Source organism: Entelurus aequoreus, linkage group LG09 (assembly GCF_033978785.1).
Source record: "Entelurus aequoreus isolate RoL-2023_Sb linkage group LG09, RoL_Eaeq_v1.1, whole genome shotgun sequence".
Taxonomy (NCBI): domain Eukaryota; kingdom Metazoa; phylum Chordata; class Actinopteri; order Syngnathiformes; family Syngnathidae; genus Entelurus; species Entelurus aequoreus.
This window is the reverse complement of record NC_084739.1, coordinates 35,167,212-35,187,732: the sequence shown is the minus strand read 5'-3', so window position 1 is coordinate 35,187,732 and position 20,521 is coordinate 35,167,212. Positions and strand designations below refer to the sequence as shown.

At 39.6% G+C, this 20,521-nt stretch overlaps 1 protein-coding gene across 1 annotated transcript in view; it reads right to left on the bottom strand.

Annotated features, from left to right (window-relative positions):
• LOC133656977 (cadherin-23-like) overlaps positions 1 to 20,521 on the bottom strand; it is a 395,393-nt gene that overhangs the window by 209,407 nt on the left and 165,465 nt on the right. The window contains exon 9 of the mRNA XM_062057867.1: positions 4,020 to 4,098. Within this exon, the coding sequence (XP_061913851.1) occupies positions 4,020 to 4,098 (79 nt within the window). The remainder of the gene's footprint in view (positions 1 to 4,019; positions 4,099 to 20,521) is intronic.

The window sequence follows — 20,521 nt, the reverse complement described above, 5'->3', positions numbered from 1 at the left end:
TAAACAGTGCCAGAGCCTTTTTTAGCCAGCTGGCAAAACTGTTAGCACTGATGTCGGTCCATCTTGGCCATCCTGGGGCTTGACGAGGGCATGCAGAGTTTATACTTCACACATTACTGTAATGCTCTGCATGAGTGTTTGTTTTAACAACACAGTTTAAGTTAGACCTGGGAAATAGTTTGGACTCGGCGGCCACATTGAGAGAGAAAAAAAATAGGGGATAGGTTGATTGGCAACACTAAATTGGCCCTAGTGTGTGAATGTGAGTGTGAATGTTGTCTGTCTATCTGTGTTGACCCTGTGATGAGGTGGAGACTTGTCCAGAGTGTACCCCGCCTACCGCCCAAATGCACCCACCGCAAACCCGAAAGTGACAAGCGGTAGAGGATGGATGGATGGATATATATATATATATATATATATATATATATATATATATATATATATATATATATATATATATATATATATACACACACATACATAGCCACATGTGAGCAGAAATAGACAAAGGAAAGTCTACCTTATGGAAATATCAAGTTCAAAGCCATGGCAAGTTGTTCTCCCGACTAAAAAAGGACTATATTTTGCCGTGAGAAGAGGTGACATCTCTGCAGCAAACGCCTGCTGTGCGTGTCGTTCAGAGGTGGGTGGTGCTTCAATTCTGTGTTCAGATTGTGGTTAAGGTACAATGATAACATAACATTTAAATATTTACTGTGACTGCTTCAGTCAGTAAGATGAAATCAAAGCTCAACAGAAATGAAAGACGGTCGGCAGGATGTCGAGAGGAGACTTTTTTTTATTGCAAACAGTTGATCCGACATCAAAACATGTCAAGATACTTTCTCAAACCAATCACACACTTTTCCGGCTTCAAAACAAAAGCGCTACACTATCAATTTGGTTTAACTACGTTAAGGGTTTATCCTTAATGTACGGGCTTAATATTTGCTGCCACAGATACCAAAATAAAGTAATATAATGTATTGTTGCATCCAGAAGAAAACAAACAAAGTATGACGCTCTTTTTAGCTTTAATGGCCAAGTTTATGCCAACAACGGGCCCAATTCCAACAAGTATTTCCTTTATGCACACACGTCTGCCTCTGTGCTTCACTTCAAGACACACAACACTTGTTCATTCTTTGCAGACACCGTGTGTTCACAGACCAGGGGAAAAATGACAACAATAACACACTAGCATACACATTAACACCAGCCATACACACAGGGTTGTGGGGGGTAGGGATTTTTCTGGCTGGTTGAGATATTGTGTCAATTCTATTCTGGTCAAGTCTCAATATTACATTTTATTAATAAATGAGAAAGTTAAAACATTGTCATGCAGCAATATGAAGCCAGCCCCCTTGCAAATGATCTGTCTAGGGTACACTTATTAATGATGAAAAATTATACCTATCTGCGATTAATTGTGATTAATTTTGAGTTAACTATTAACAATTTGATTAATCACAATTAATATTTTAACTGTTTGACAGCCCTAATATATATGTATATATATATATATATATATATATATATATATATATATATATATATATATATATATATATAGGAGTAACCTGTAAAAAAAATAAAATCCAATTATATATAATATATAAAAATGTAATATATATCAGGAACACTACAACAAAAACAATAATGTCTGATAAAATGCTAAAAAATTAATGACAGGTTACTTCAAAAATGATTCCCGGGCGCGGCACCGCTGCTGCCCACTGCTCCCCCCACCTCCCAGGGGGTGATCAAGGGGATGGGTCAAATGCAGAGGACAAATTTCACCACACCTAGTGTGTGTGTGTGTGACAATCATTGGTACTTTAACTTTAACTTCCAAAAATGTATATTTTTTTTACTGAAAGAGACGCCCAGGATGCACATGCAAAAAAAAAAAGTGGGATTTACAATGAACAATAAAACACTGAATATTAACATGTGAACATCACTCCTCTTTTACTTCTCAGACTACCTCCTCAATCAACATCTATTACAATGAAGCACAACGCAACAAAAATGCAACAAACATGACAAAATATGAACGCAATGAGTAAAAAACACCTATAATCTAATATATATCACTTTTCTGCAAAACTTTGTTGTAAAAATGTGCTTCTACGTCTGTCCTCGACACACTCAGGCTGGCTGCTCTGGAAACAAACTCCACCCACACTGCGTGGTGCCTCGTCTGCCTGGATCTGCTGTGACGTACATTACCGTAATAACTCGTATATCACTCAGATTCTAACTACTGAAATACTTTCTAGGGTTAAAGACTTACAGTAATTTGAAAACAGCGCTGCACATCATAATGGCGGCTACAGTTTCTATGTTAAACGTTGAAAAAACATTTTTGGAAACATTCGGCAGGCCAGATTGAAAATCTCAATGGGTTGTGAGCAGCCCGCAGGCCGTATTTTTCCCAGGTCTGGGTTGTATATAACATCCGTTTTTATTTGCAAACAAAAGTTCCCTCCCTAAAAGTTAGTCCAACCGCTTACAAAATCCTGTACCTTCAATTGAATTTCGGAGCAGTTCTCAATGATCTTCTGTCAATATATTTTTAACACAACCCCTGGATTATTATCAAAAATAGAAGAATAAAACAAACTGAGATAACATCTGAAACAACTTAAAATGATTTGCTTTTTTTTTTTGTCCTGTCCAGCCACTCAGGCAAATCATATTGTTGATGTAGATGTCCATTTCTGCTGTACATATTTTTATTCATATTTATATGTAGTATATCCATTCACTGAAATGCTTCCACTTTTATCCACTTAAAGGGCACCCTTGATGAATTTGGTCTTTTCTGAATCATAAATGTTATTGTCTACCTAATGTTGTGACCGGGTGAATCTATATAATGTTTAAAACAGACTCCAAAAAATGCGTTATAAATGTGACCGGAGCACATTTACACAAAATGTACACTAAAGCATATCCAATACATATTATCCACACCAGAAGAAAGTGATTCTCCTGTTAATCCATAGCAAAAATAATGTGAGTGTTAGAGAGTTATTCATTTAAGTCCATGTTTGTTAAAATATACATCGTACTATACGTTACAGGTAACCATCCCAGATGTCATTAAATATCCACTGAAAATCACATAATCCAGCCTAACAGCTAAAGTGTTTGTGCCAAAAAAAAGGTTAGCTCCCATAAAATCCAACCTTACAAAACAGTACATTTTGTTCTCCAAAAAGTCATTAACATCTTGGTTTATTTGCCTTGGCAAAATTTGCTAGAGGGTTTTGGAGTCATTTTTGTATTTCCATGTCAGTTCATAGATAAGGCAAGAAAACGAAGGTACGGGGCCTATCCAATATTGAGAATCCTTGCCTGGATCAACACCAAAATCTAATACAAGCCTCCTTGTCCCAAGGTTGATCTGTCCATCAATTTTCATGGAAATCCGTTTACCAGTTCATGAGATATCCTCCTGGCAGATAGACAAAGTAACTGGCAGGCACAAACATCGCATCCTTGGCAGAGAAAAAATCAGTTCAGGAATATGTAAGCAGGATCGCTGCTCCAGCCTTATCAGCTCCATGCAAACTGCAGCTTGGACACGTCTTCTCCACAAAATCTGTCACATTCTACAACCTACAGAGTACTTAGCACTGACACTTCAGATTTTAGCATAACTAATCATCAAATAAAATAATTGAAACAGCATAAGTCAACAACAACACAGCAACGTGATCACTATATTTGCCAGCGGTAAAATATGTCTTTCTAGAAATAAACAACCCTGTAATCCCGCTTTGAATAGACTAGGGCCAGGTTAACTGAATGAAGGCTGACTTCGTCACACAGTTGTGATTAATACATGCTTAGGGAAAGTCTACTTTGTCATTCTGAGAGGCTGCGCCCTCTTATTGACGACTGTGTTTGATGAGACTTGTCTATTATTTCTGGGGGATTATGATAAGAGGTGATCGATTCCACTTTCTGTGCTTTGGATGTCAGATTGATTGTGTGACACAGACCTGAAATGATGTTGTAGCCGATCCCTCTCGGTCGTCCCAAATCCTGGTCGATGGCAGTTATCTTGCGCACTTCGTAACCCTGTAGAGACACACACACATATGCAAACTTTCAAAACATACTTACGAACTGTACTCAGTCTTTGCAAACCTTTTATCGTTTATAATACAAATATTTAAATAACAAAAATACACAATAACATGCTGATAGTGGTCCTCAGATGAATTCAAAACACTTCTTCGAGATGGATATTACTCAGCCTAGTGGGTTTTGTGCTTTGACACTACATCTGGCCATTTCTCTGCAAGTCAAACAGATTTCTCTATTCTGGGAATACTTTGTACAGTACTTCCGAGTGTGTATTTGTGTGTTTTTTTATGTTCATCTAGAAAAACATTTGTGAGGTAGGGGTTAAAAGAAACAAATCATCAAAAATATAATAGAGCATGTTGCAGACTTGGCGAAGCAGCTCGAGTGTAGCACTTGCTACAGAATGAGTCGATCACATTAGCCAAGAATGTCAAAATAATATCTAAATGGCAGAGATTTTTATCAAATAAATAGAAGCTGCTGATGGTGCGTTTGACGGAGAAGCAGCTGGAAGGAGATACCGTAAAAGTCCACTCTCCAAGTTAAATAATGTACATAATTATTACATTATTTCATAAAAATATTGCAGTTGTTAGTAGTACATTCTATTGTATTGTTTTTATACAATTTTCATTATCGAAACGTTTAGTTCAGTTCAGTTCAGTTTCAGTTTATTTCGAACAGGCATACAATACAATGTAATGCATCACACATTTCCAGCTGTTTCATTACAGCAAGTCCGAAAAGGAGTAGGAAAAAGCAGAAAACTTATTTAATCCTACCCCTTTTCATACCATAGCAATTTTATCCAATGTCCTTGTTCTCTGTAACAGAACAGTGAACAAATAAATAATAAATAAAAAATATACCATAGTAAGCAAACATAAATAATCTTTCTCTCAATAAAAAAAAAAAGAAAAAAAAAGGATTCAAGACATTCTTCATAATTCTTGTTCTGTGTATTTTGTGAACACTTGTAGTTTAAACAGTCTCTTAAACTGAATCATATTTGTGTTTTCTTTGATTTCTTTGGTTAATCCATTCCATAATTTAATTCCACATATAGATATGATAAAGGTTGTAAGTGTTGTATGAGCATACAGATGTTTCAAATTAGATTTTCCTCTAAGGTTATATTTATCCTCTTTTGTTGAGAAGAATTGTTGTACACTCTTGGGTAGCAGGTTATAGTTTGCTTTATACATCATTTTAGCTGTTTGCAAATGCACCAAATTGTTGAATTTCAATATTTTTGATTTAATAAATAAAGTGTTTGTAAGTTCTCTATATCCAACATTATGTATTATTCTAAGTGATCTTTTTTGTAACACCGTTAGTGAATGAAGCGCACATTTGTAGTTGTTTCCCCATATTTCTACACAATAACTCAGATATGGTAACACTAGCGAGCAGTAAAGAATATAAAGTGATTTTTGGTCTAGAACATGTTTAGCTTTATTCATATTTGACGTGCTTCTTGCTACTTTATGTATATTTTTTACATGAGATTTCCAATTCATTTTATTATCTATTTTTACAGCCAAAAATGTGTTTTATTTTACCCTTTCAATATTTACTACATCTATTTGTATTTGTGTTTGTCTTTCTCTTCTACTGCTACCAAATAGCATTGTTTTAGTTTTATTTTAGCGTTTGTTTTCCTTTTCAAAAGGCATGTTACATATTAACGTTGTGCTGTTTTGGAGGCTAAGAACCAATGGAATGTATTTTAATTAATTTCAATGGGACACATTGATTTGAGATACAAGTGTTTTGAGTTAAGAGCTCTGTCACAGAACAAATTAAACTCATACATTGAGGTTCTATTGTATTGGTATCATATCTATACTGGTTTGATTTGATCGATACTTTTGTTGCAGTTTCTCAACATTATACGTCCAGCAAATTACTCGATTTTCCTCAGAGTTGCCGTTTCTCTTATTCGGTCTTTGGAAACAGCACACCTCTTCTCTCTCTGCTCATGCAGGTAGAGAGGAGTTTGCACTACAAGTAACCCGTGGTTATATTTGTCATAAATCAGTCCAAAAAAAAAATTAAATCATATAATTCATCCCAATGATTAACACATTAATCATGTATATGTGCAGATGAATCACACATTTTTGTTGGACCGTACATGCTCCTTTACTTTACCAGTGGATTGTTACCTGAAGGGCTGCACAGATTGTTATATGGTTAGTGATCAGGTCAATGCATACGTGCAAAGATGAGTGAGGAGACTCTGACTGGTGTGTTTGCTGGCAAATTCCACCCCAAAATAGTGGCCAAGTGGTTAAAGTGTCTGCCCTGAGATCGGTAGGTTGTGAGTTCAAACCCCGGCCGAGTCATACCAAAGACTATAAAAATGGGACCCATCACCTCCCTGCTCGGCACTCAGCATCAAGGGTTGGAATTGGGGGTTAAACCACCAACAATGATTCCCGGGCGCGGCCACCGCTACTGCTCACTGCTCCCTTCACCTCCCAAGGGGTGAACAAGGGGATGGGTCAAATGCAGAGGACACATTTCACCACACCTAGTGTGTGTGTGTGACAAGCATTGGTACTTTAACTTTAAAATAGCAAGAGAGTAATAACCTCTGTGATTTATCTGAAAAAAATATATATTTTGGCATAATTTATTTTTGCTGCATTAATTGTTATATTATTTTGTTTTGTTTTTTTGACTAGTGACTTTTCCTAAACAGTTGTGTGAAGTAGAACGCAATAAGGGAACTATTTTATTATTTCTAAACTGTTACAGTTTTATTCAGTTGATAAAAAACATTTGTTCTGTTTTATTATAATCATAGCTTGGGCTCTTTCTGTGTGGAGTTTGCATGTTCTCCCCGTCACTGTGTGGGTTCCCTCCGGGTACTCTGGCTTCCTCCCACCTCCAAAGACATGTGCACCTGGGGATAGGTTGATTGGCAACACTAAATTGGCCCTAGTGTGTGAATTGGAGACAGGTCTGGACTACAGGCAGGCCAGTCTAGTACCCGCACTCTTTTACTATGAAGCCACGCTGTTGTAACACGTGGCTTGGCATTGTCTTGCTGAAATAAGCAGGGGCGTCCATGATAACGTTGCTTGGATGGCAACAAATGTTACTCCAAAACCTGTATGTACTGTTCAGCATTAACGGTGCCTTCACAGATGTGTAAGTTACTCATGCCTTGGGCACTAATACACCCCCATACCATCACAGATGCTGGCTTTTGAACTTTGCGCCTATAACAATCCGGATGGTTATTTTCCTCTTTGTTCCTGGAGGACACAACGTGCACAGTTTTTGGAAACTGTGCACGAAATGTGGACTCGTCAGACCACAGAACACTTTTACACTTTGCATCGGTCCATCTTACATGAGCTCGGGCCCAGCGAAGCCGGTGGCTTGTCCATAAAGGACAAGCGGTAGAAAATGGATGGATTAATTAACTTGCGGAAAATTTGCAAAAGTATTTGACAACAACGTTTCAAGTAAAACATATCGATATTGGTATTTACTTTGGTATTAGATCAATACCAACATTCTCACTATTGCGTAGCCCAGGGGTCGGGAACCTTTTAGGCTAAGAGAGCCATGTAAGCCAAATATTTTAAAATGTATTAACGTGAGAGCCATAAAATATTTTTTAACACTGAATACAACTAAATGTGTGCATTTTTAAGTAAGACCAACATTTTGGAGTATAATATTATTCTTATTCTTTTTAATAACATTGTTATTCTGAAGCTAACTAATAGTAAATAAAATACTTCTTACCATAAATGCGACTTCTTGAACAGGTGCGGTAGAAAACGGATGGATGGATTAAAATGCATGACAATGTTTTATATTTTGAACGTTATTTTTAACACTGTGATTACCAGCAAAATTATTCATTACTTATTGTGTTAAGCAATATCAGCCAAGATTTATCTGAGAGCCGGATGCAGTCATCAAAAGAGCCACATTTGGCTCTATAGCCATAGGTTCCCTACCCCTGGCCTAGCCCTATTGTGAGGTCTGATGTCACGCTGAAATAGAAAAGTGCCTTCCCTGAACCGTTCCCATTCTTTTGGAAGCATACAATTGTCCAAAATGTCTTGATAATTATTCATGTTCAAGAGGAACTACATAACCAGTTTGATCAGTTTATTAAATGGTTGATTTAAATATGCTATCAGAAAACAAGGTAATCATAAAGAACCTATTTGGACAACTTGACTGTATCTCAATATTATACTGCTAGAGCACACTGTAGCAGACTTCCATTATGAAGCGCTATTTGAGCATTTCATTGGGATTTATTTCTCCGTCCCTTCTCATTTCATTGACAGAAACATAGTATGACAGTTGGGGGAAAGAAAAGAAAGATGAAGAAAGAGTAAAAGGCTTTTTGAAAAGTCTTTGATACGCTGAGCTTTCTCAGCCTCTGTGCTTCAATCAGACATGGCGGTGATGCTTAAATATCCCAGTGCTGCAGTGTGAGATGGCGCGACCCTCGCCACTCCAATATTTCCTTCCCCGTCCTAAACTCTCACTCTCCCCACATAAGCTCGCTCTCTCCCATTGATCATGGAAATTGTGTCTGAGGCGTGTTTATGCTCCATTTCTGCCAAATCTGCTCCTGTCATTGACCAATTACAGCAGAATCAATTACAAGCCTTTTAGAGACGCTGATTCACAAGCGATTACAGGCTGAGTGGAAAACGCACACATGCTGTACTGCACACTCACACACTTCGGCATGAGACACACAACAGGGGGAAATATGAGAACAGAAGAAATAGAACACGTCTTGTTTTCTAGACCAGTGTTTTTCAAACACTGTGCCGTGGCACACTAGTGTGCCATGATATACAGTCTGGTGTGTCGTGGGATATTATGTAATTTCACCTATTTGGGTTAAAAATGTTTTTTGCAAACCAGTGATTATAATCCACAAATAATGTGCCGTTGTTGAGTGTCTGTGTTGTCTACAGCTCGGCAGAGTAACCGTGTAATACTCTTACACATCAGTAGGTGGCAGCAAGTAGCTAATTGCTTTGTAGATGTCGGGAACATGGTTTGTCGTGATCACGATATGCGGAAGGCAGCGTGTAGGTAAAAAGGTATTTAACGCTTAAACCAAAAATAAACAAAAGGCTAAGAAAAAGCATTGAAGCTTCGGGATGGCCATGCAAAACGAAACTAAAACTGAACTGGCTGCAAAGTAAACAGAAACAGAATGCTGGACGATAGCAAAGACTTAAAAGCGTGTGGAGCAGACGGCGTCCACAAAGTACTGACATGACGATCAACAATGTCCCCACAAAGAAGGATAGCGTCCGCACAACTTAAATAGTCTTGATTGCGAAAACAAAGCAGGTGCGGGGAATAGCGTCCAAGGAAGACATGAAACTGCTACAGGAAAATCCCAACAAAACAGGAAAAGCCACCAAAATAGGAGCGCAAGACAAGAACTAAAACACTACGCACAGGAAAACTCAAAATAAATCACGTCGTGATGTGACAGGTCGTGACAGTACATCTACTTTGAGACAAGAGCTATAGTGGTTGGTTATGGTTTAAATTCATATCCAACAATTGCAAGAACAACTTTTTGTCCTCAATATCGGCTGCTGAGTTTAATTTTTTTATGTTTTCTGCTGGTGGTGTGCCTCTGGATTTTTTCAATGAAAATAATGTGCCTCTGCTCAGAAAAAGTTGAAAAACACTGTTCTAGACCAGTGGTCCCCAAACACCGGGCCGATTGGTACCGGGCCGCGGAAGAAATTAAAAAAAATAAAAAAAATAAAAAATAATAATATTTTTTAATTTTTTAAATTAAATCAGCATAAAAAACACAATACATACATATTGTGTATGTGTATGTCAACATAGATCAATACAGTCTGCAGGGATACAGTCCGTAAGCACACATGATTGTATTTCTTTATGGGAAAAAAAAATTAAAATAAAAAAAAATTAAAATCCCCCCCTGTCAGTGGGACACATTTTCAAGCGTTGACCGGTCCCCAGCTACAAAAAGGTTGGGACCACTGTTCTAGACCATTCATTTTGGGGGATACACATGCCCCTCTGAAAACCTTTAGGTACACTTTATTTGTGAGGTTTTTATCTTAATCTATGATTGTAAAACTAACTCTGTTTGTGTGTTTAGAGAGGTTCCTGAGCACTTGTCAGCGTGGCGAAGCATGTTTCTGTAATTGTGCTAAAAGGGCCAAAGATGGATCATCAACCTCAAATCTCTAAAGTCTTAAAGTGTTTGTGTCGGATGGGATCTCATTACTGTGGTCCCTCTTAGATCATTACTGCACAAACTTTTGAGGCAGAATTAAGTCACCTAAACTAAACCTAAAATCAGGTTTCTCCGTTCGAACATTAAATATCTTGTTTATGCAGTCTATTCAATTGAGTATAAGTTGAAAAGGATGTGCAAATCATTGTATTCTGTTTTTATTTACGAATTACACAAGGTGCCAACTTCACTGGTTTTGGGGTTTGTAGATCAGGCTAATTGGGCAAAAAAAATAATAAAAAAGGTCAGGCCCATAGGAAACTTATTAGTGAAATGAAAGGCCTACTGAAATTTTTTTATTTTATTTAAACGGGAATAGCAGATCCATTCTATGTGTCATACTTGATCATTTCGCGATATTGCCATATTTTTGCTGAAAGGATTTAGTAGAGAAAATCGACGATAAAGTTCGCAACTTTTGCTCGCTGATAAAAAAAACCTTGCCCCTACCGGAAGTAGCGTGACGTCACAAGCGGTAGTGCTGCTCACAATTCCCCGTTGTTTACAATGGAGCGAGAGATATTAGGAGCGAGAAAGTGACGATTACCCCATTAATTTGAGCGAGGATGAAAGATTTGTGGATGAGGAACATTAGAGTGACGGACTAGAATGCAGTTCAAGAGATATCTTTTTTCGCTCTGACCGTAACTTAGGTACAAGCTGGCTCATTGGAATCCACACTCTCTCCTTTTTCTATTGTGGATCACGGATTTGTATTTTAAACCACCTCGGATACTATATCCTCTTGAAAATGATAGTCGAGAAGGCGAAATGGACATTAACAGTGACTTTTATCTCCACGACAATACATCGACGAAGCTCTTTAGCATGAGCTAACATGATAGCATCTGTCTGAAATGCAGATGGAAACAAAATAAATAAATCCCTGACTGGAAGGATAGACAGAAGATCAACAATACTACTATCAGGAGACACCGAACCAAACACTGGACATGTAAATACACGGTTAATGTGTATTCGACGCCTGTCGAAGCCTAGCAATGCTGTTGTTAACGACGCTAACTTAACAACGGGACCTCGTCAGAGCTATGATAAAAACATTACCGCTCCACATACGCCAGTCAGCCCTCCTCTGCTCATCAGCACCCGTGCTCACCTGCGTTCCAGCGATTGACGATGCGGTCGGCGGCCCGGAGACGTAGGAAATCAAGGTGAGTTCGCCGCTAGCGCGTCTGCTAGCCAACAAAGTCCTCCTTGTTGTGTTGCTACAGCCAGCCGCATACACCGATCCCACCTACAACGTTCTTCTTTGCAGCCTCCATTGTTCATTAAACAAATTGCAAAAGATTCACCAACACAGATGTCCAGAATACTGTGGAATTTTGTCGAAGAAAACGGAGCTCTCTGTGTATTGTGTCCAAAAGGGTCCAAACACTTCCGTGGACCTCGCGACGTCACACGCATACGTCATCCTCCAAAGGCGTTTTGAACCGGAAGTTCCCCGGGAAATTTAAAATTGCACTTTATAAGTTAACCCGGCCGTATTGGCATGTGTTGCAATGTTAAGATTTCATCATTGATATATAAACTATCAGACTGCGTGGTCGGTAGTAGTGGGTTTCAGAAGGCCTTTAAGGTTGCCTGTACGCTATCGGTCGTCTCTTGTATCGTGTTGCTTTTAAAGCGATACGATACTTCAAGTAAAAAAAGGCATTTATCTGATGTCTTTGGAGAAGGACTTAGTGCAAACACTTTCCTACAAAGCAGCCGGCCAAGACATAACACTGTGAAGCGATGCTGAAATCATATAAGCAATGTTATCAAGCTGTCCACACAAGTGGAATATGTTTGCTCATGTGTCAAAGATACAATTTGCACTCCTGCAAACACACAGCCGCTCACATGTGCACTGGCACAACCACCTTCATCCTTTCCTCGCAGCCATCCCGTGCATTACCCTCCATACCCCGTCATTTCCCCCCCCCCACTCTTTCTCCTCACTGATTTGACAGCCAAATTGTGTTTGTCCTAAAAGGGGCTTAAACGTCACTCCAAGCAGCATGGATTCACGGCTAACTGCTAAAAATCCTGTCTTGTGATTTCATGTGAAAAAATATATACTTTCTTCTTTTCAAAGAATTCCAGGGATGACAGGTTGAACGGGTGGGTAAGAGGAAAGAGGCCGACACTAAAAAAACCAACATGAGAGGTTCGTAAGAGGAGGGTAGGTGGGGGTTTAGACACTTCTGAGAAATGACCGCCGACAAGATTCCCAAATGCATATCCCTTCACCTGTCTACGCCGTGGCCTTAAGAATTGTTGACACTTGTTCTGTCACAATACGCCCTTGGCTTAGAGCTGCCAAACACTGCCAGCTGGAAATGACATATACCTGTAAGAAAACCTCATAAGGGCATTAAGACCATGTGTGACCTGATGCTTTGGGTTTTATTGTTATTATCCGATCTGTATGTGTTGCAGGGTCAAATGGGCTCCTTACTACGGTGTCACAGTAACAGGATTACACACTCGCCCCTTTTGGTAGGGGTAACATTGACTATCCTTCTTGGCATTATTACTAAAGCACACTTCTGGACCAAAGCACATGCCGTTTGAACCCCATGTTTTGGTCACGGTCATTTCCATGCTGGTCCATGCAGCAGTCACATTTAAAGCGTGCCAGAGTTCACTGGTGTAAAGTGAAAAAAGACCACCAAACCTGCTCAGTGGCCGCCCTAAGATCGGTAGGTTGTGAGTTCAAACCCCGGCCAAAGACTATAACAATGGAACCCATTACCTCTCTGCTTGGCACTCAGCATCAAGGGTTGGAATAGGGGGATAAATCCCCCAAATGATTCACGAGCGTGGCCACTGCTGCTGCTCACTGCTCCCCTCACCTCCCAGGGGGTGGGAACAAGGGGATGGTCAAATCCATCCATCCATCTTCAACCGCTTATCCGGAATCAGGTCGCGGGAACAACAGCTCCAGCAGAGACCCCCAGACTTCCCTCTCCAGAGCAACATTAGCAACTTCCTACTTGGGGATCCCGAAGCGTTCCCAAGCCAGAGAGGACATGTAAACCCCCCCCATCTGGTCCTTGGCCTGCCGCGGGGTCTCCTCCCAGTGGGACGTGCAACGAGGACCTCCCTAGGGAGACGCTCGTGAGGCATCCGCACGAGATGCCCAAACCACCTAAGCTAGCTCCTTTCTGTTAGAATAATTATGTATATATTATCACAAAACTCTTATGCTTAAGGGCCGTTGCTATAGTTATTATCAATTGTGCTGGAATTGTATTTTTCTTTGTCTGTGCAAAGCTGGCAATCCAAAAGATTGCAAGCCAGTCTCGTATCAGTGTTTGTTTCCAGAATCGGCCTGCTGACTGCCAAGGCCGAACATTGAGTACCATGACGCAGACAGATCAGAGACAAGGCTATATCACGACTGTCAGCACATTTGAAATTTTGTTTAATCATATATTGTGTCTAACTGGAGCTGTCGAGATTACCCCCTTCCCTCAGCGACAGCTTCAGTGATGTAACCAGGGACCTCACAAATAAATAGAAGCACGTGGGCGGGACTTTTAGAGCGTAGTTTGGATCTGTAACTAGAGTACAACCCAAATAACGTCTCTCCTCATATGAGCAAAATTGAACTCTGTCTCTGCATGATTCCTTGCTTCTCGTCTGTTTAATAGATGTCATCAATGTTTGAACCTGACACTTTCCAAGCGAAGGAGCAGCGGCTCTACTCCGAGTCTCTCTCGGGTGACTGAACTTCTCACCCTATCTCTAAGGGAGATGCCAGCCACCCTTCTGAGGAAACTCATTTCGGCCGCTTTTATCCGCAATCTTATTCTTTCGGTCATGACCCACACTTCATGACCATAGGTGAGAGTAGGAATGTAGATAACTCGGTAGAGCAAGAGCTTTGCCTTCTGGCTCAGCTCTCGTTTCGTCACAACAGTGCGGCAGAGAGACTGCAATACTGCCCCAGCTGCTCCGATTCTTCGGCTGATTTCCTTCTCCATCTTTCCCTCACTTGTGAACAAGACCCCAAGATACTTAAACTCCTCCACCTGGGACAGAGTCTCGTTCTCTACCTGGACTGTACAAACCATCGGTTTCCTGCTGAGAACCATGGCCTCAGATTTGGAGATGCTGATCCTCATTCCAGCCGCTGAACACTCGACTGCGAACCGATCCAGTCAGAGTTGAAGGTCATGAACCGATGGTGCCATCAGGACCACATCATCTGTAAACAGCAGTGACGCAACCTTTAGCCCCCCAAGCCATATACCCTCTCCGCCATGGTCACGACTCTGCCTAGAAATCCTGTCCATGAAAATCACAAGCAGGATAGGTGACAGAGCGTAGCCCTGGTGGAGACCAACCCCCACTGGAAACGGATCCGACCTACATCCAAGCACGCGGACACAACTCTCGCTTTGGTTGTACAGAGGTTGTATGGCCCTCAGCAGGGTCTCCCTTACACTGTACTCCCTCAGCATCTCCCAGGGGACGCGGTCATACGCCTTCTCCTAATCCACAAAGCACATGTAGACTGGATAGGCATACTCCCAGGCCTTCTCCAGGATTCCCGCAAGAGTAAAGAGCTGGTCAGTTGTTCCACGACCAGGACGGAATCCACATTGCTCCTCTTGAATCTGAGGTTCGACAATCGGCCGGACCCTCCTTTCCAGTACCTTGGCGTAAACTTTCCCAGGGAGGCCGAGTAGTGTGATACCCCTGTAATTAGCACACACCCTCTGGTCCCCCTTTTTGAATAGGGGAACCACCACCCCAGTCTGTCACTACCTTGGCACTGTCCCAGACTTCCACGCAATGTTAAAAAGGCGTATCAACCAAGACAACCCCTCAACACCCAGAGAATTCAGCATTTGGGTTAAATGCAGAGGGGAATTTCACCACGCCTAGTGTGTGTGTGACTATCAGTGGTACTTTAACTTTAAACAGCAGGCTCAAACAACATGGCCTTTGGAATAGTTTTAGTTTGGTTCAGCAGCATCCAAAAGTCAGTACAGATAACTTCTAATTTAGCCTCGAATGTCGTCATCATGACATAATTCCAAATAAGAATCAAAATCAACTTTATTGGTCAAGTATGTTCAACACACAAGGAATTTGACTTGGTAGGCTATGCTTTCTTGTTCATGTAAACAATAAATATTAACGATTAACTAAAAATATGAACACGTATTTAGAATAACTAATATGTGCAAGTCTAATAAATAATAGTGTAGTGGTGAAAAAGGCGAAATGAGTTAGTACATTCACAGCGACATATTAGTTCCAGAGTTATTTCACAGCGTTCATCAGATTGATAGCCTATGGGAAGAAACTGTTCTTTATGATGGGTGGTTTTGGCGTACAGTGATTAGTAACCACTGCCGCAGGGGAGGAGTTTGGACAATTTGGGTCTGATTTAGTAAGTCCCAAATACCGCGTACTAAACAGCGTGTGCAAAAAATAAAATAGCTTGTACTCGTGGGTGTGTTGCTTTTGATTCACTAACACTGCATGTGCAATTAAAAATTGGTGCGGCTTATTTAAATGAGGATTTTGCGTGCATACGGGGCGAGGCTGTGGATAGCATCACCGGCACATTCATGTGTCTGCAATGGCTCAAATGCAAGAAAATGCATAATGAAAGACGTCTTTTCATGTAGGAGATATGTTATAGTCATATAATTCCTAAATAAAAAATAAAAAAAACAACATAAAAAAAAAACATATTAATTACATTTATTTTATTCAGCCCCTTAGAGGGGACCTACACTTGTTTTGTAAATTTTGCCTATCCTTTACAATCATTATGAGAGACAAGAACACGTCTTTTTTTGGGTGGGGGGTTTTAAAAATTATAAAAAACACATGTGAGCCACTAGCCTTCAAAGCCCTCTAAGAAATCTTCAAAACCCTCCATCAATGTTTTATATACACAATGCAAGTCTATATATAATGTAGTAACAGACAAATTCCTAACAATATGTAATATGTACAATATTTACCGTATTTTGGTCATTTTAATCAATAGCGGGACTTCCTTCTTTAGTGCATTCATTTCCGTTTCCATAGCAACCAACTTCCGGCACCTACTGTGTGTTCCTACTTCCACAAAGAAAAACGTGAGTGTGTTGTAAGCATGGCAAACTTGGTAACAGACAACAAAGACAACTATTTTTGGACAAATTAATATTCACAACCTTATCTTTTTGAAGCTAAATATACAGAGGGAGGATGAACTGCTACTTATAGAAGCCAGCACGTAGAAGAGGATGAAACGTTGAAGCAAACGGAAGCCCAGAGAGTGAGGTCAGTGCCACATGGTCACAGTGCAAATCTGGAACTTTCGAGCCAAGCATTGCCGAACTATTGGAGTGTTCAACTCAACTGGAAACGTCCCCGGCCAGCTTGACCAAACGGACAACTGTCCATCAAGTAAGTCACGATACTATTGTTTATAATACATGCCTTTACAACTACTGTACATATACTGTCGTGCTAGCTGTGTACAAATAAAACATGAAATGTGGGCTAATACTTTACAGATAATGTAATATGATTGTTCATGTTTTTCAGACAGTATCGGATATTGTCCAATCGCATCGTGTTGTGCATTACAAATTCAAACGCGTTTCGTGCTGAGGTAGAAGCTAGCTTATCTCTTGCCATAGTTAGCTTTTACGGCTAACACCGTAGCACGCCGATGCGTTAGTACGCTAGAAAAAAAGTTCCTCTGTGTTCGCTTTTACAATAACAATGTCGCTTGGTTATTATACGGGTTACGGAACGTACATTAAGTATTGTTGGTAGGTTTTTTTGTGCATTTCTAAAATGATTTTGAGGTAGAATTGATTGCTCCCATTAGCCGCATTGCTAACCACCTAGGAAGAAACTATTTTTAAATGATAGAAAGCAAAAAAAAACTAAAACAGTCTTTTTGTCTCTCATGATTGTGAACGATCCTTATGTAATTGAAGGACACATTTTTTTTCTTTTTTTTATGCATTCTAATTATTAAATAAATGCACTCAAATGTCTGCCTACAATGGAGCCTGTTGAAGTCAATCTATTCTGCCTATAAAAGCCCTTAAAAAACAACCAAACACCTCCATTAAGGTTTTATACGCATGATGTAAGTATATAAACTCTATATACTGTATATATATATATATATATATATATATATATATATATATATATATATATATATATATATATATATATATATGTATAGTAAAAGGAACATTTATGATGATCAGCATAAATTCTGCATATTAATGAAGACAGAAACGCAAAATGGATTGCACAAATTATCCTGCTCACTTAACAGACGCAATCCACTTTGCACACGTTTAGTATAGCATGGCGTGTGCTATCAGGTTTGCACATATTTTAGTACATGCAAACCTTTAGTAAATCAGGCCCATAGTAACCAGGGTGTGAAAGGTCTGCAGTAATGCTACCTGCTTGTTTCCTGGCCCTAGGCCACTATAAGTCCTGGATGGGGGGAAGTTGACACCAATGATCTTCCCTGCAGTCATGATTGTCTGTTGCAGTCTGTGTCTGTCAAGCTTGGTTGCAGATCCAAACCAGTCAGTGATGGAGGTGCACAGGACAGACTAAATGATGGCGGCGTGGAACACCGACGTATATCCAAAACAAACGTACTGTTTAAGTTTATACTGTAAATGAACCTTTCCCCTAAAGATATTCCGTGATGTGTAAAGAAATTTGTTTTAGCAGTTGGCAATTTTGAATTGGCTTCATTAATGTAGGAAATATATCGAACATTTAATTTTTATTTCCTCCCTTGGGCATAGCAACCCGTTTTTTTTAACCTTTTCATATAAACTTAGGCCATTTTCTGGAATACAAACATATGACTATTAAACATGTTAAACATATTGGATTGAACTGAATTATATATTGTCAATGTAGACTTGTTTATTGTTCATACATGACTATTTATACTAAATACAAATCTTTACAGAACGTTTACAATATTAATAATACATTACTTATTAATATCTAATCATAGACATACTTGAACTGTAAATTTGCTGGGGGAGTCTTATATACTGTATATATCTTTTTTCCAGTGGCCAAAACAGTTTCTGGGCACTTAGTGTACACTTAGGCCATTTTCATAACCCATAACCCCTATTTATCACTGTTACTGGTTCTGAATTAATTTTGTACAGTAGAAATTACTAATTAGACATTAAATTGTTTCATAGCTAAAGCATAAAAAACAGTTTTACAACTTTCTACAGTAAATACAGTTTTGAATATTAAGAGACATAAAATAACACCACATAGTAACCTTTACAAGCCGCAAACTTCAAAGTACAATGCTTACAAGCCCGTGTCGCAGGGGTCCGGAATCCATAAAAACACAAAAAAATAAATAAATAAAACATTTTTAATAAGTAATAAAAAAAAAAAACACAAAAAAAAAAATACATATATATATTATTATTATTATTATTATTAATCTCTCCTGTCCAGCTGCTCAGGTAAATCATATTGTTGATGTAGATGCCCATATCTGCTGGACAGATTCATTTTACAAAGGAGAAGTGTGGGATACTTCTCTTGTTGCCTTATTTGGATTTGACTTTATTAAATGTTTTTTATATTTTAGTGTTTGGCGGCGCCAGACCAGAGCACAAGGGGCGGAAAAGAAGAAAGGGAAAAGAAGACAAAAGGGGAACTTATGGAGACAAGACAACAACAAAAAAGTAACAAATAAATAAATAAATAGATACATAGATGTATTGGTGAAAATAGGGTCCATTGTCCTGAACGTCTGTAATAGTTATAGCCAAGTTGGCGAGTCGAGGCAAACCAAACTTAAACCAAGCATACATTGATGAATATTATTGGGTTATATCAGTGTTCATGCTTGTAGGTCATGTTGCTTATAGGCTAACCCTGGCATTGACAGTGAGCTGGGAAAAAGGTATATATTGTACTTGGAACCCAATGTGGCCCCCCCAGTCAAAAAGTTTGGGGACCCCTGCTCTAGCGTTTTACCTGAATAATATTAAAGACCAAAAAGGGGCCACAAACAAAATGTTGCTTAGGGCCACAAAAAGTATTCGTGTAGGACTGTGCTTAACAGGATCCACTGAGCAGTGCCACTTCCCTCAATCTATACCACTGAATATTTCCAGTTTCTAAATACCAATTTCACCAATTGGCTTCATCTTTCCACTCCCTCCGGAGTCCCTCATCCTCTTGTTTCCCCCCTCCTCTTGTGACCTTCGCCGTGACAGTTGATGAATCAGGGAGGTGGGGAGACACCAGGCGTCGACTCCGTCACGCCCCGTTAATATGCATGCAAATGTAGCACTTGACATTTCTACTACAGTGCATGCAGGCAGGGGACGAGGGACACGTGGGTAGGGAAGTGAGGTTTGATGGGGTGGTAAGGGAGAACATAGGAAAAGTTGGAGTGAATGCTGACAATAAGAGAATGAGAACCACAATTAAGATAGAAAGTATTCTCCCCCTGAGTGTAATTCCATCTCTAGCAGTGTAAACATCAGTAGTTGGACCATTAGCCACCTTGGAACCCAGTTTAGATGCCTGAACCAGAAGAGGAAACACACATGGCGTGCAATTAAACAGACACTCAGTATATTAGATGCCCGTTAAAAACCTGTGATGAAGACAAAGGTAAAGTCAGGGTGAGAACCCATTGCCTTCAAACTTCATAGCATTCACTGAGTTCCTACAAGCAGCAGCATGAGGATGAGACACCATGGTGAGATAAATCCCATAGCCCCCAGTGACCTTTGTTATAGGCCTCACATCCCCAAAGCACACTGTAAATCTTACTGGGTAATTACAGTCCACAGCATCCCCAGTGCTGTTTGCTGGAGTTTGCTTGTGGGGGGGATGGACGATGCAGGATGGGACATCCTGTTATGAGAACGACAAGCTACTCTGCAAAAAAAAACTTAATTCCCAAACCATAAATGTACACATAGAAAGTATGTCTTTATGTCTAGGAGTCAAACAATCATCACGGGTACCTTAGGACTGCAATGATTCATCGATGACATCGATTAGAAAAAAGCTTTGGTTTGTATTCTGTTGCTTTAGTGATTCGTTTAATGAGTTTAATTAATACAA